General features: G+C 35.3%; 1 protein-coding gene across 3 annotated transcripts in view; it reads right to left on the reverse strand.

The window, feature by feature from the left end:
* LOC136034600 (ATP-binding cassette sub-family D member 3-like) overlaps positions 1–16,228 on the reverse strand; it is a 100,754-nt gene that overhangs the window by 62,627 nt on the left and 21,899 nt on the right. For all 3 annotated transcript variants that reach the window (XM_065715869.1, XM_065715870.1, XM_065715868.1), the window contains exons 4-7: positions 13,592–13,661; positions 10,837–10,863; positions 9,125–9,195; positions 567–747 (exon numbers count right to left, since the gene is read on the reverse strand). In XM_065715869.1, the coding sequence (XP_065571941.1) occupies positions 567–747; positions 9,125–9,195; positions 10,837–10,863; positions 13,592–13,661 (349 nt within the window). The remainder of the gene's footprint in view (positions 1–566; positions 748–9,124; positions 9,196–10,836; positions 10,864–13,591; positions 13,662–16,228) is intronic.

Here is a 16,228-nt window from a genome sequence, read left to right on the forward strand (position 1 = left end):
TAAAGAAATATTGCAAGGAAATGACAACTTCTTGGGAGGGTGCAAAGAGGGAGGCTTTGAATAGATTGGGATGGAGAAGGAGCATACGCAGCTGTGCTGGCCTCAGGCGGCTTGGTGCTGCGGTGAGATGTTAGTAGTAGTAGAATCCCTGATATAGGAAGCTTTCTGAATACCGATATCTACGGTGCGTGCTTTTCAGTGTATCTGTCTTATTGTTGCTTCATCCACATCAAATCTGTATCAAGATTTGTCCATTTCCACGTCAAACGTGGACTTGAGCATACAAGTTTCTATTTGAAAGCCATAATTGCAACTGTAGACCATTCAAGGGCATATTTTTCAAGGTAATTTTTCGGGCGTTACAAAAACTTTTTTTTAATTTTTAATATGTATATATATGACTTGCATTTTTTCATAATATTTGCTCATTTACAATTCATTTGCATTTATTTACACTTCTAGACAAATTTTGATCCAAGTAACATGTCTTTATATATGTTTTTTTTAGCGGTTAGGCTATAGGAACAACCCCAAAATTATATTTTAATATACTCTAAATTTTTTACCTGAGCTCCGATGGCGGCAGTTAATCTTTGAACATAAATCACAATATCTAAGAGCGGTTTACTTATGTTCGAGTAGAGGTCTGCCACACTTGAACAGAACTTATCTACATCTGCTGTAAGCAACTGATCAGGATTTGCAATACGGTTGTCAAGGTTGTTGATCTTGTAGTAAGTAAAGCCCCTTTAAAAAGAAAAAGAAACTAATTAAAAACATAAAATAGTTAAAAAGAGACTAAATAGTTTGAACAAAAATGCAGATAAACAGTAAATATGCTATAAAATATGTCACATAGAATTTCATTCTTTCAAATAGTTCGTGGTAACGAACTGTAAGTAAAAAGCGAACTGTCTCAAATGTAACCGAAACTCTAAAAAACGGAATTTTGATTCACATAGATACATTAAAACAATCAGATTACTACGGTGATTTCAAATCTATAAATTTCATTAAGTTTAATGTTACGCATTAAAGGCTGTGAGCCTTAGAAAATTTTCCTGATTTTCAAAAAAAAAGAGGGGAGAACTCCCTACAAGTCATAAAATATAAATAAAAATCACGCCATCAGGTTCAGCGAATCAGAGAACCCTATTGTAGAAGATTGAAGCTCCTATCTGGAAAAATACGGGATGTTCCATTTTTGGCCAGAAGAAAGATCACGGATGCGTGTTTATTTATTTTTTCCAGGGGTGATCGTATCGACCCATTGGTCCTAGAACATTGTGAGACGGCTCATTTCAACGGAAATCAAAGGTTCTAGTGCCCTTTTTACGTGACTAGAAAGATTACAGGGCAACTAAGCCTCCTCCTCCCACCCTTTTTTCCCAAAATCGTCCAATCAAAATTTTGGAATAGCCGTTTTGCTCATCATAGTTGAAAGGCCCAATAACTATGCCTTTGGATGTAACATCACCCCCCATAGCACCAAGGGCAAGATCTTAAATTATAAAATTTGCCCGTTTGTAATTGGGAAGTTTGCATACATTTTCGAGTGTGGGGTGTGGACGAATTTTCTGCTGGGGGTTTCTCCACGGGGGAAATTTCCATGGAGAGGGAAGTTTCCATGGGGTGTACTTATCAGGGGAATATTATACACTGGGGAAATTTGCCAGAATTCCTAAACAAAATTCTTTTTATATGTCTTGCTTAGACATATAAAACAGAAATAGACATTAGACAGAAATTATTGCGTATATGAGGGGCTTCCCCCTCCTCAAAACATCGCTCTTTACGCTAAAGTTCACATTTTGTCCAAATTCTTTTAAGAAGACTCCTGAAACACCACGGTCGTTTAATAAGCTTTTTTAGAGTTACTAAAAACTTTAACATAAACCGTTTTCCCGATTGACAACGGAAATCTAGAGCACAAGCTTATTCTAAGCAACACTCTTACATAATAAGAAAAGAAAAAGAAGAATAAGACGAATGATCTAGACATCTATTGGAAATATTGCACTCTCGTGCAGTCACAACAACTAGAGGATCAGAAACTCAATATTTTACTTTAATGAAACTATTCCGAAAATATGATAAATTTCAAATAACAACAAAACCCGACCGAGCCTTAAGTCTTTGACAGAGAGTCCCTCCACAGAAGCGATATCTATCTCTATTCAGAAAGTATACGTTTGCGTCAACTATACTTTAGCGGAGCAAGTTTAGCATAGCTAATGCGGGAGAAAGCAACTCTTACATATCTGAGCAACTCCTACAGCCAGCAAATACACAAGATGTATTACACATCTTACCCATAAATAAGGCCAAGATGTTTGGGAAAAGTAGACCCATTTACTGCTGTAGTTACCACAAATAGTAGACAAAAATAGAATCACGTTGCTTACAAGCAACAAAGCTAATCCTGCGGGTGCATTTACAGTACAGGACACAAACAAGATAGAAAAAAATATTATTCCATTCCCCATTTAACGCTTTTTACAAATTATAAAAGTCAATTCCGCTGCAAATGCATTTGAATTTGGCCGACACTATAAACAACATCTACACTATAGAACACTAAATAATATCTGGAATAATTTTGTAATTCGGAACAGTTCTTAGCCAGATAATCAAAGGACAAACGTCTAAAGCATCTTTTAGAAATGGGCTTAAAATCTAAGACTCGCAATACTGTAGTCCGCTTTCAGGCCTGTCTTTAAAGTTAAGATTTGTCAAATAAGATTTTATTTGAGAGTTAATAGGATGCAAAATGTAGTTTCTCGCTTTAAGTAAGAATTTCACGCCGAAAGGGGATTAAGCACTAGTTTTTATAAACATTTCCTCTTGGTACTAAATCACCTACAATGAACAAACATCATTTATGTTTACCCAATACCACTTCCTTTGCACCTATTTTCGCATCCCGACATCCCCAAACATTAAAAAATTAATTCGTAAACACTTATTTCGTTTAATTCGTAAAAAAATTACTAAGTTTGTTGATCATACCAAAACCTAGAAACAAGATTACAGCGGCACAAAGAAAGTATAGAAAAAAAAATTTAAAATCTAAAGATAAATTAACACCTTTAGTCACCTTTAAGTAACTAAATTTTAGAAAATCTATACCATTCAGTGTTATTCGACCAAACGATTTTAATTAGCAATCACCTAGGAATCAAACTAATTGTCCGTGAAGCAGCTGAAATTAAATGAAACTCAAATAATAGTATATCCCTAAATGAAGTCTTGGATGAGTACACACTCAACCTTATGTACACAAAATTAATCATGGAAAATACCTAAATACACAGTAAAATAAAACTAGGAGCCAATCAAAACAAGCCGGCTCCCAAAAGAAATACAATATTAGGAGCACAAAGACCAAATACTGCAATAGAAATGGTTCAAATTTTTAATGAATGCAGGTAGCTTGAATGAATAACTCTTTTGTTTTGTCAGTCTTGGCTGAACCCATACCGCAGCACCAAGCCGCCTGAGGCCAACACAGCTATGCACGTTCCTCCTCTATCCCAATTTATTCAAAGCCTCCCTTTTTACACCCTTCCAGGAAGTTCCCATGTCCTTTAAAGCTTTCTTTATGATATCCTCCCACTCCAGACGAGAACGACCTGCTTTCCGTTTAGTCCTAGACAGTTGGCCGAAAAGGACAACCTTCGGCAATCTGTCATCCTTCATCCGCAGAACGTGCCCTAGCCATCTCAACCTTTCTTTCACTATAGACCTAGAAAGCGAGGTTGGACTACATTTTTCGTACAGCCTACTGTTTGAAATACGGTCAGTCAGCCGGGTACCCAGAACAATCCGTAGGCAGTTTCTCTGGAAAACATCTAATAATCTTCAGCCGCTTTTCGAAGTGCCCATGCTTCAGAGCCACATTTGACCATTGTCATCACTGTACCTTCCAATATTCTAATCTTGGTTTGCAGACTTGTCTTCCTACTCTTCCAAAGTTTTTTTTTAACTGTGAGAAACACCCTGAGCCTCGGCTATTCTGCTTTTAACATCTTCACTGCTCCCGCCGTCTTTGCTAATAATACTACCAAGGTAAGTGAAGCTGCCCACTCAATTTTTTCGTTATCCAACGTCACCTTTTCATCTTCACTTATTCTTTGCCTTAGTAACTTAGTCTTCTTAATATTGATTTTTAAACATATTCTAGCATCCTTAACTCGTAAAACCTCTAGATGTTCATTCATTTTGCTCAATCTTTCATCTAGTATGCTTAAATCATTAGCATAATCCAAGTCCAGAAGAGTTTTTACTCCCCTTAACACAATCCTGTAACCGTGAATAGATTTTACAACCTTATTATTGACTGTCTTCGCAAATTCCTCATCATCTTCTTTTTTTTGTATAAAAACTAATTTTCTATCTTAACATTTTATCAAAGACACTCAAATCATTTGCGTAATCTAGTTTACCATACAAATGTTGGCTTCACTGATGTTTTCTATCAGCTGAATCAAATGCCTTCTCAAAATCTATTAAACTGAGAACTTAAGGGGTCAGGTAATTCAGACACTCATCAAATTTTCATCTAAGCAGGAAAATTTGGTTAGGGGGAGGATGTACCTAAAAGACTTGCCCTATCTCGTCAATTATGAACGTTTTTAGTTTGTGTGGTCAAACTGTTTAGAATTATGTTGACGGCCTCGTAGAACTTAAATAAAAGATTTAAAAAAAACGAGAGAAAACTAAAAGCCGGTACCGAATTTCCCAGATATCTTAGAAAAACTATTTAATTTCCTTCAATTTGGGCCTGATAAAAAGATGTTCAGTTTTGATGAAACTTACATCATCGGGAAGTGTGAATATTGATTTTTCTCTCAATCGTGGCAAAATTTCTAATTTAAGTTCAGAAAAGGTCAGCCCCTAAAATATAATTGCCTAATTGCTCGAAAAATACTGAAAATCAGTTCAAAGGAATTATCATTTGGTTGATATAACCGCTTTGGGAATTCCTGTGCTGTCACCCGCCTTGATTAACAGAATGGCCGAGAAAAGGTAAATACAATTCAGTGTCTGTATCAACACTTGTAAATTGGTTGGTAGCTTGCCGCTTTTTCAGTTTTGTGCTTGAGAATTCAAATATTGCATTCTAAGTAAAAATTATTTAAAAAGATTTGATTGTTTACTCAAGATTTTTAATCAATTGACCATCTCCCTTATCATTTCCTGAAAGTTCCAAATGAATAATCTCAGACATTCCTGAGTTACAGCCTTTTGACAACCTGTATACGTATAACGTGTTTTGATTTAATTCAACCCTCCCCTCAACATTCTCTGAAAGCCTCACCTGAATGCTCCTCATCTTTTTGGAAAGTAAAGATCAAACATGCACATCTTTCCAATAGCATTTACTATGTGTAAAAACGAACGAATTGCCTAACTTATAGCCCTTGCCGTGAGGGCTGTGACGGAGGCATCCCTAAAGGTATAATTACTGGACCTATATAAATATTGAATTCACGTTTCTCATGGCAGAGAGGGGGGAAAGCAACGAAGGGCATCATGGGCCTTGGGGGATGGTTAGCGACAAGTACTACCAGGAGCTTATTTTCACTGAATTTTAATGGTAATTTTCCTCTTTTACTACACAAAATTTTCGAATGTATTTAAGGCAACGCATACAATGTATTTAAACATCAGAGAACACTACTATGGAGGTCGCGATGGCTTCAGCCACGTAGAAGATCAAGTCATGCAGAGCTTCCATCCAAATGAACCATAATACCCATCTCTGTCCACCCGAATTTCTTTAGGAAAATTATTATAAAAACTTATTCAACAAAACTACTGTTCATCAGAAATTTTGACTATAACTAAATTTGTCCAAAATTTTACTTACAATCCAATATTTGAATTCTCAAGAAGAGAAATGAAAAAGTAAGAAGCTACCAGCCAATTTACAAGTACTGGTACATACACTATAATAATAATAATAAAAGAAAAATTCCAATTTCCCTTCTAAGGAACATGTGGAATTATCAAGAGGGAGTATGGGTGGGAATTATCAGGAAGGGAATGTATACGCCGGCTCCTATATGTAACCACTATGTATTACGTATAGATATACGTTTCTTAGCTTTCTTTTGCATTCAAATTTTCCTAGTTAGGTTAGACACATGTCAAATTTTCTTCAGAATTACCAGAACTTCCTTATATTTTTGTCGTTTATTTACTTCTAGTTTTAGGCTAGTTATCCTCTGTCCTGTATATTCTTCAAACATAGTTCAATTTCATAGAACAATTGTCCAAGTAGAATCCACAGGAAAACACGCTTTCAAATTTGATTTTCAATGACAATCTATTTTACTTCTTGACGTTTTCCTATTTTTCCACTATCCCCCTTTATGTTCATTAAACATAATCAAACATTTTGGTGGTAACGAACTGCAAGTAAGGAGCAGCTCGGTTCAATAGTAACCGAGACTCTAGAAAACGGAATTTTTATATCAAGAGATACATCAAAAGAATCCGTATATAATGCTGATTCCAAACACATAAAATTCACGAAGTTTATTGTTACCCAACCAAATTTACGAGCCTGAGAAACTAGCCTGATTTTTCAAATAGGGGGGAAACACCACCTAAAAGTCCCCTAAAAACCCATCAGATTTAGCAAATCAGAAAACCCTATTGCAGAAGTTTTAACCTCCCTTATATTTTGTATTTTGAGCCAGAAGACAGATCTTGGATGCATGTTTATTTGTTGTTTTTTTTCAGAGGTGATCACATCGAAATAATGGGCCTAGAAGATAGGGAAAGGGTGCATTTAAACGGAAATTAAAAGATCCAGTGCCCTTTCTAAGTAACCGAAAAGATTGGAGGGCGACTAGCCTCCCTCCACGGCCCTTTTTCCCCCGAAGTTTTCTGATTTGAGTTAGAAATTTTGTTTAGCATAGTTGAAAGATCCAATAACTAAGTATATCTTATACTTATCTATTATAGCGACCCTACTCAACTTCTTGATCTGAGTAAAACCGGTTTCTCTGACCAAGAATGAAATTTATTTAGTTTGCGATATATTGTGATAGAGAATAGTGTCTGATAGAGAAAAATAGAGGCAATTAGACTTTTCAAAGATAATGGGTATTGCCCAAAACAAAACACTGCGTCGATGGACACATCATGACTTAATGCTCTTTCGATGAAGACCCTTTTTGGAAGTTTACAATTAGGCCATGTAGGAAAAAAGTCGGTTTGCGTGTCAACACGCGATTTACTGACAGTAAAATCCTATTGTTTTCCATAATTTCCTTCTGTAATTTCTCTTATTTTGTTAATGAAGCATTATAGTTTCATCATACTTTGGTATATTTTACCTAACATCGCTTCTTGAGTGGGGTCGCTTAAATAAATATGTACCCTATGTATCTAGGGATAAAATGACCCCCCGCCCACTGTCCGAGGGGAGAAGGCTGTAAGTTAAGCAGTTTGCCCATTGTCTACGCATAGTACTCGTTATTTAGAAGTATGGAGATATTTTTCGGCGGCGGGGGAGGGGTGTGTGTGTTTGGGGTTTTCCATAGGGAGAATTTTCCATGGGGATGAACTTTTCAGGGAAAATTTTACACTGGAGGAATTTAACAGGATTCCTACACGAAATTCTTTTTAATTGTCTTACTATCTTTTTCCCAATTCAATTTGCATGTGAACAGTCTACGGGGAATTATCCGGAGAATTTTCAGCGTGTTTCGATTTTAGGGAAAATATTTCCACGGAAGGGGGTGCGGAGTGATCAAGAAAATAGTTAAAAAACTAATGTTTTTTTTTCAAGTAAAAGTATGTAAGATGAATTTTTCTGGCTGAATTATCCACAATAAATTTTACAAATTTTTAGCGAGAATGGAACTGTCTGAAGGGAATTTTGCAGAGGGGTTGGGTGTATTATACATGGTAGAAATTTCCACGGAGGAGTTTCCCATGAGGCGAAGGGAAATTTTTCATGGAGGGTGAGCCAGATTTACCGACCTCACTTGAAAAACGATCAGAAATTGGAGAAAAAAAAATCATTTTTCTTAAATAGAAAGTAAGCAGCCTTATCAAAACTCAAAGCAAACAGAAATTGTTGCGTATATGAAGGGATTGCCACCCTTCTCAATACCTTGCTCTTTACGCTAAAGCTTCACAGTTGGTCTCAATTTTTTTAAGAACAGCTACTGAAACACAAGTGCCATTTAATTAGAATAGGAAGCATTTTTAAATGTGCTAAAAACTTTAGCGCAAAGAACAAGGTATTAAGAAGGGGGCAGCCACTTCATATAAGGAATAATTTCTTTTCGTCTTGAGCTTTAATGTTGCTCCTTAGTTTCAGTTGATTTATTTTTTTATTTCAGTTTCTTCGAACGAGTATCCAAGGCAAACCCAAGAAAAACTGACTTTCAAATTTAATTCCCAACGAAATTTTAAAAAATAAAATTACTTGGAAGCGTTATTGCCCGAAATAGTGGATGGATACTACGTAATATGGCAACCCGTGAGCCATTTCTAGGCAAACTGATGGGTAATTAAAACCGCATGCATTGCTTCAAAGAAAATGTATTCCGGTCTCAGTTTATTCCGCAACTTCATAGCCACTTGTCATTCAGCCAACTTCTTAGCCACTTATCATTCAGCCAACTTCATAGCCACTTATCATAGCCACTTCATAGCAAAAGTCTTGCCAACTTCATAGCAAAAGTCTTATCATTTAAGGGTTTAATAGTATTTGTACCCTTCATCCTGAAAGAATTCAGATTTGATTTCAATCATTTCTTTTTATCCAGACAATTTTCTAGGCAACAGAAAAAGCCAATAGTCAATAAATTATAAGAAATGGAACCAGTGCGCACATATTTAATCATGAAATCAAAAGCTTCTTTAAGCACAACATTCATGCAGAGGGATTCCTGTTGAGGGCCCAGATTCACTAGGTAAATTCACTGGAACGCCAAAAGTCTATAAATTATATGCGCAATCTGGGAAAAAATGAAACGAAACCATTAAAATCAATACACTTTTTAGGATGGGGGAGGGGGGGGGGGTAAAGCCCACTTTCCTGCGAATATACTTGAGGTAAGAAGAACTGATATTTAAAAGAAACCTTAACAATACTTACTTAAAATATTGCTCATACAAATAGTTGGTAAGACGAGTTCGAAACCGCAGCTTTAGTTCGTCAAGTCCATACTGAAACGCAAAAATTTCAAATTAATTGGGAAATTACCAAGATTTTGCAAAGATGGGAAGAGAGTTCTTTTTGCCATATTGCCGGGAATACGATGAAATATTACTACTCTTCTCATTTTATGTTTTTCTTTTTCGATTTTAGAAGTGGATGACACTCATTTTAAAGTATTAAAAGAGCATCTTCCGTAAGGCTAGTCTAAAATGTGTCTGATTATAGGAAGAAGTCTTTTAATTAAAAAACGTTCTGCTAAAAGTTCCTTATCAAAGAAATCAAAAAGAAAAGGAGGCGAAAACCTTAGAGGTGCTCGGGGGAATCTGAAAGACTGCGAATTTCCATGAGCAAGGATGAAATTTTTCAGCGTTGTTTCTTGCCAAGAAGGAGTAATTATTTATACCATCAAGATTCACAGTAAAATTCATTATTTGATGTTATACCACTAATCTTGCCAATTAGACAATTACATGCTGTGCAAGTGTCTCTTTCAACAGAGAAGGATTCTCCAAAGTTCAAATTGCTCCATAAGATAAAGAAGGGTTACGATCCAACATTCAGCAAAAGTCGGCAATAACCTCCAGAAGAGTAAGAAGACGACAACCTTACAGCACCCGCCAAGCATAAACTACACACGAAGGATCACCAACCCCTTTGTAGCTAACTGGAACAAGTTGATGCAGTGTCAATTAAAACAGACACACGCACACACAGAAAAATTACTCCAGTAGCAATGTTCAAAACTTTTTTGCAAATGTATCAAATGAATATATTTCACCAATGACCAAGAGTTTTGCGATTACTGTACAACCGTGAAAGAGTAAAATTTATGCATTTAGTTCTAGTTGAAAATTGAGAAGCCAATAACTGATTTTACCACTCTGAAAGTATCTGCTTTGAGCTTTAGTATGTTCAGACTCACTCAAGGTTATTTTTTTAGCTGATATCTTGTAACACTGACGTCTACAGGAATACGCTAGGTCTATTAACATGCATCATTAACAACATGAAGAAAAATGGCTAAAATTAGTCTTATATCAAACAGAGGGGGGCAACCTCCAAAACCACCACGGTTGCAATCGATTTTTCTATGGATCAGCTCCTCAATCTGGAAACAGTAAGTTAACGCTAAAAGTGTAACACCAACAATTCTAATTTTATAATATTTATAAAATCAATTTCAGTTTCATCCTATTTGTTAAATTTCCAAGTCACTTCCAATTTAAATATATTCTTAAGAACAAGACTATATGACAGATAATATTTGTTATTTGAAGCTTTGATTACACTTTTCTTTTATAATCTTAACTTTGCAGCCTGGATATTTGAAAGAATGAAATTTAGCACAAACCTGTAATACAGAGACAAAGAAAGGTAATCCCCTAAGCGAATTTAGATAAGAGTCTATAAACCAAATTACCCAGACAAAACCAAAATTCAAGGTCTTGTAACACAAATGGTGGAAAAGAATAAAATACACCACAACTTGTCTCACTGTTTATAGTATGAATTAAAAGCGTGCTTAGAAGTACAAAAAAACAAAAAACAACACATATATATATATGAGAAAACGGAAGAATATTTATAAGAGAATTTAGAAAACAAAGTGTGAAAAAGTAATAAAGATGAATAGGCAAATAAAACCTTACCTTAAGTAGATTGTTTACTACAGACATCTAGAAAATAAAATAGCCAGAATTAGAATTAGGAATCAAAATGCCCCTTTTAGACACAATATTTTAGGAGAAAAACAGCTTTAAATTTATAGTAAGAAAGGCAACAATAAGTATAATTAGATAAAAGGCAGTTCTTTAGAAGCAAAACAGTACCCCAACAGGAGTAGTCAAATGAAACCAGCACCCCCCCCACTTCTTACAAGAATATAGACACTCTAATGTATACGTAATGGAAAATATGCTAGTTCATCTTCAGCTCTCACGAATCGATTTTGTTTTAAATTAACATGCATTCTTCTATATTTTACTAAATTTAATGCGAACGAAAACCGGACCCCACAAAGTCAGACTTTTTCCCATTATCAAACTTTCTTCTAGCTTAAGATGCCAACGAACTATTTAAAATAGGCTAGGCCATGGTGGATCTGAGTACTCTGCTCAACACTCAACGCTCTTGACAAGCCCTATTTTGGCAATCAAATATAATTATACATTAATTTTTATTTTTTTGAAATGAATATAACTATAGATATTGATAGAAAAAAAACAAGAAGGAAAAAAAGGGGACAAGGCTTATTATATATTTCGTTAATGGAGTAAAAACTAAGAAGCCACATGATACTATTTATTTTATATTCTAATAAAGCGGCGTAAGTTCATTAATAGCCAATTCATTTGGATATAGTATCTGAATTCCATCAAGTGGCTGCAATAAAATACGGATTTGATTCAGCTGATAGAAAAGCTTTAGTGAAGGTCCTATCCATTTATGGACCTTCACACCTTATTACCTTAATCACATATTAAGGTGATTAGTGCTACGTATGAATATAAAGTTATTGCAATTAAGGTAGGCAGTTTGGTTAGTTATTGCGTTCACATAAAAAATTCTGATGGAATTTGTCCTAAGGAACAGGACAAAGGCTATTAGAGAACATGGTACAAAATGGGTGGTTCGAATGACATTTTGAATGTTTTGAGGGATAGGGCTCAAAAATAAAGTTGAAAATTAACGTTAAGAAGACTAATTCACGGCGACTAGGAATAAATAACGATGAAGAAGTGATGATAGATAGCGAAAAAATCAATCAAGCGGATGGCTACGCTTATCAGGGTAGTGCTATTAGCAAAGATAACAAAGACGATGGATCTAGCAAAGATTTAAAAAGCAGAATAGCCAAGGCGCAGTGTAGATTTTTTAAGTTGACAATGGTTTGAAAAAATAAGAAAATCAGTCGAGACAAGTTGGCAAACTAATATTTGAACATTGGGAGCCAAAGAAATAATAGCGGTCAAGAATGGCTCTGAAACGTCAGCACTGTCTCAGGGGAGTTTCAGACACTCACTGGACTGACTGTATATCAAATAATAAACTGTGCAAAAAAGGTTGTTTGATCCTACTTTTTAGATCTATGTTAAAAGAATAATTAAGATGACAAGTCCATATTTTACTGTTTGAAGGATGACAATTGCCAAAAATTGCGCTTTCTGGCTATCCGCCTGAGGTTAGAGAAAAAGCGGGTCATGGCAAACGGGGTGGGAAGAGGTCATAAAAAGGAGAAGGCTTTGAAAGAAGTAGGGTGGAAAAAGACGGTGCACAACTGTCTTAGCGTCATCTGACTTAGCCCTACAATCAAAATGGTTGTATTTTGTAGATAATTTACAACGGCGATAAACAGACTCATTGAACATGTCGCACGAAATTACCTATAAAATGCCTACGTTTATTCAGCCCAAACTTTTTGCGTTTAAAATGTCGTGCTCAAAACAGCCTAAAATTTTCTTGAAGCAGGTTTTGCATTAGTAACTAGAAAGCTTTTCTTTGATTAGGTTCTTCATTAAAGGTCACTTTTCAGGGCCATGTCTTTCAATGTCTTTTCAGGGCCATTTTCTTACGAAAATTTGGCCATAAAATACTTAAGATGGAATAACACCATAGCCAGACTAAACAGGTAGAGCTCTAAGCAAATAGTTTAGTTGAATTCTACAGGTTAAAACTTAAAGATATTTTTTTTAGCAATATCACCAATATACTAATAGTTCAAAGGAAATTCAAGAGACAAAATAAACTAACCAGAAATGTATTGATATAGCTATATTATTCCTGCATTCTTTTATTTTCATTCCTCCAAGAAATTATGGTTCTGGCTTAATATATAAAAGCAAAATACATCTGGAATTAAAGTAAGATTGTATAATAATAACCAAATGGTCAAGATAAAAGTTGAAAACACCTGAGTATTATTAATGTAATAGTTGGGACAAACCCCTACAGAAAAAGTTTTCTAGCTGAAGGGCTGGAGGTAAGGGAGAATATCTATGCAAGCGCAAAAAAACATGATTATAAAATGAAACAAAATGGCACTGATTCCAAAGATTATCACCTTTTCATCGATTCTTTCATCATCAAAAATGAGCCGTTTGTTTGAGGAGTGGAAGAGAAACTTCATGTACAACGCGTTGGTTTTATACTTTTAAAGCAGTTTGTTTAAACACTTTGCTATTATTTTTTTTCTAGCTCCTTTGTTAAATTAAGAAGGAAACCAACTGTCAATGATCAGTAATAAAAGCTACATAGCTTCTACATCTTAAAAAGTGACGTTCGATCCGGATTGATACATTTACTAACATATTTCAACTGAAATAATTAAAATTATTGATGGTTTTGTATCATACACAAAAAATTAATAATAATGAAAACTAGCAACGTTGTTTACAAATTACTTACAATTGGCATAGCTGTAAGAAATCTTCCAAGGTTTTTCCTAAACAATTCGTAGTTAGCGCCAATGATCGCACTAGAAAAAAGAACACCGAATTGTTACTAGTTCAGACAAACATATTGGCACCAAATTTGGACATTTTAAAAATCTTCAGATAAACAAAATATGTGTAAACATATCACAGTTGGCCGGAAAATATCCAACACTAAAAATTCGAACGATTTTTTTTTTAGGCCTTAGAATTAAGATTAACCAAAATTTTGGATTCAAGCTGCATGTAAGGACTGGAAATATTCAATGCCAAGCATGTTTGTCTGGAGCCTTGGTTTTAACAGCTCGCATGGGAAGCATGGTCCTACTTAGGCAATTACTAGATATCCCTGGTTACAATTTATATGTAAGGAATCGAGAATATTATCTACAGAGGCCTAGCAGCTTATATGTAGGCTGATTATATGGCAGCAATAAGAGAAGAGCTTACAGCATATAGAGAGAAAGTTTGCGAGTGTTTTGTTCTGCATGTGACTAGAGAGAATTTGAGCTTTTGTATTGTTGTAGTATATAGACCTCCACAGAGCCTGCTCCATGACTTTGTGGACCTATTTGAAGAGCAATTAATGAAACTCCCGATTAACTCCATGTCATGTTTTATTATGGGAGACTTAAAAATTGACCTTATAGATCAATCATCTGATAGCCCTGAATGTATGAATAGAAGTCTGTCTAATGGGTTTCATCCTTGTATAAATATCTCCACAAAAAACACGGGAATATCACCTAAGGTTCTGGATTATATCCTTTCTAATGTGCCCTTGAGCCTTCCCAGGGTCCTTATCAACGATGTATCCCACCATTTTGGAGTTTCAAGTAGCTTTAGAACTGCAACAAAGGAGGTTAAAGGCAAAAAATCAAGGGTTTCAGTGATCAAATAAATTTTAGTGATTAAATTGTTTTAAGGATTTTGTTTTCTCTACCTCCCATACGAGCAAGCTTTGTTTTTCAGGGGAAGTAGCAATTATTTTTGTTTATATGTTTTGTCAATAAATCCTTCTCTCTATCTCTCTCTCTCTCTCTCTCGAAAAGGTATGATGATTTTCAGCCGTACTAATGTTAATTTTTGCTTGTTTTGAGTTTGATCGGCTATTTATTGTAATTTCTGTTTGTTTTGAGTTTCATTTATTTATTAATAGCGATTTGTGGTAATTCTACGCTTGAATGAATGGGCTTGAGAGATGGGCAGCTTGCCCTCCAATCTAAGTTTACTCTTAAAAAGGGCACAAGAACTTCCACCTTAATATCCTTAGCGTCATTAGTTACATTAATTGTGGTGAAGTATTAAAACTTTAGACATAGTTCCTTCTGGCTAGTTCAGAATCCTCCACAACTTACCCTTCATACAGACGGCGTGTTGTGATTCATTTCACCTTCCCCCTCAAAATTACTTGAGAATTTCACCTTCGTACCTTTAGGCAAAGTTGTAATAGTAGTCACGGTAACAGTATTGATATTACTAGTAATAGTATTAACACATTGCTTTTTGACCAGTAGAACATCCCTCTAATCAAGACCTAGAAGTTTCAACTTGATACAATTATATGTTGCTATGACATTGCTGACATGTCCTAACCTGTATGTTATCAAATTTTCCTCTCAATGCTCTTACAAGCAGTATCGATAGAAGTAATAACAGTAGTAAATGCAGCAGTAACTGTAATATTAGCAGTAGTGTGCACGTATTTCCTTTAGTGAGATGAGCTTCCCCTTTAAGCATTCTCTGAAAGTTCCAAGTTAATATTCAAATAAATTCTTGTGATATGCTATTTGTAAAATTCGCATGCACATAGCGTCTTTTGATTTAGTTCGAATTTTCCCTCAATACTGCAAATACAGTAGTCTAAAAGTAGTGGTAGTAGTATTGGTAACATGCAAATATTGCCTTTTTGTTCATATCCTTTATCATTTTCTGAATTCACCAAATTAATATAATCAATTATTGCTGTGTTACACCCTTTTAACAATCCTTATACACATAACGTATTTTTGATTTAGTTTAACACTCCCCTCAACATTCTGAAAAAGGCTCACATAAATGTCGTTCATCTTCTTGGAAAGTAAAGTTCAAACATGCATACCTTTCTCAATATCATATACCGTGTGTAAACAATGCGCGAATTGCCTAGCTTACAGCCCTTGTTCCGAGGACTGTGAGGAGGTTAATATCCCAAAAGACACAAGTACTGGACCTTTCAACAAAGCTGAACAAAACGGATCTCTTAAAATTTCGATCGGATATATTTTGGAGAATAATAGACTTGGGAGAGTTGATTACCATCTATTCATTGTTGACTCTTAAAAAGCGCACTAAAACTTTGAAATTCCTATCAAATGAGCTCCATCAAATCCAACGCTTAAACGAGCACCCGTTCCATAAAAACCTTATACGCCCCGGGGCTACCTTACCCATAGGCTCTGGGGGATTGTGTCCACCCTAAAGACATTGTTATATGATTTTTGGACTATTGGTAATAAAATGGCTATCTCACAGTTTCAACTGAATGCGTTTTAGGAAAAGAGGATGTCAGGGAGGGGAGCTAGTTGCTCTCCGTCATGTTTGACTCTTAAAAGGGAGCTAAAACTATATA

The sequence above is a fragment of the Artemia franciscana genome, chromosome 13, assembly GCF_032884065.1.
Source record: "Artemia franciscana chromosome 13, ASM3288406v1, whole genome shotgun sequence".
In the NCBI taxonomy this organism is placed as follows: domain Eukaryota; kingdom Metazoa; phylum Arthropoda; class Branchiopoda; order Anostraca; family Artemiidae; genus Artemia; species Artemia franciscana.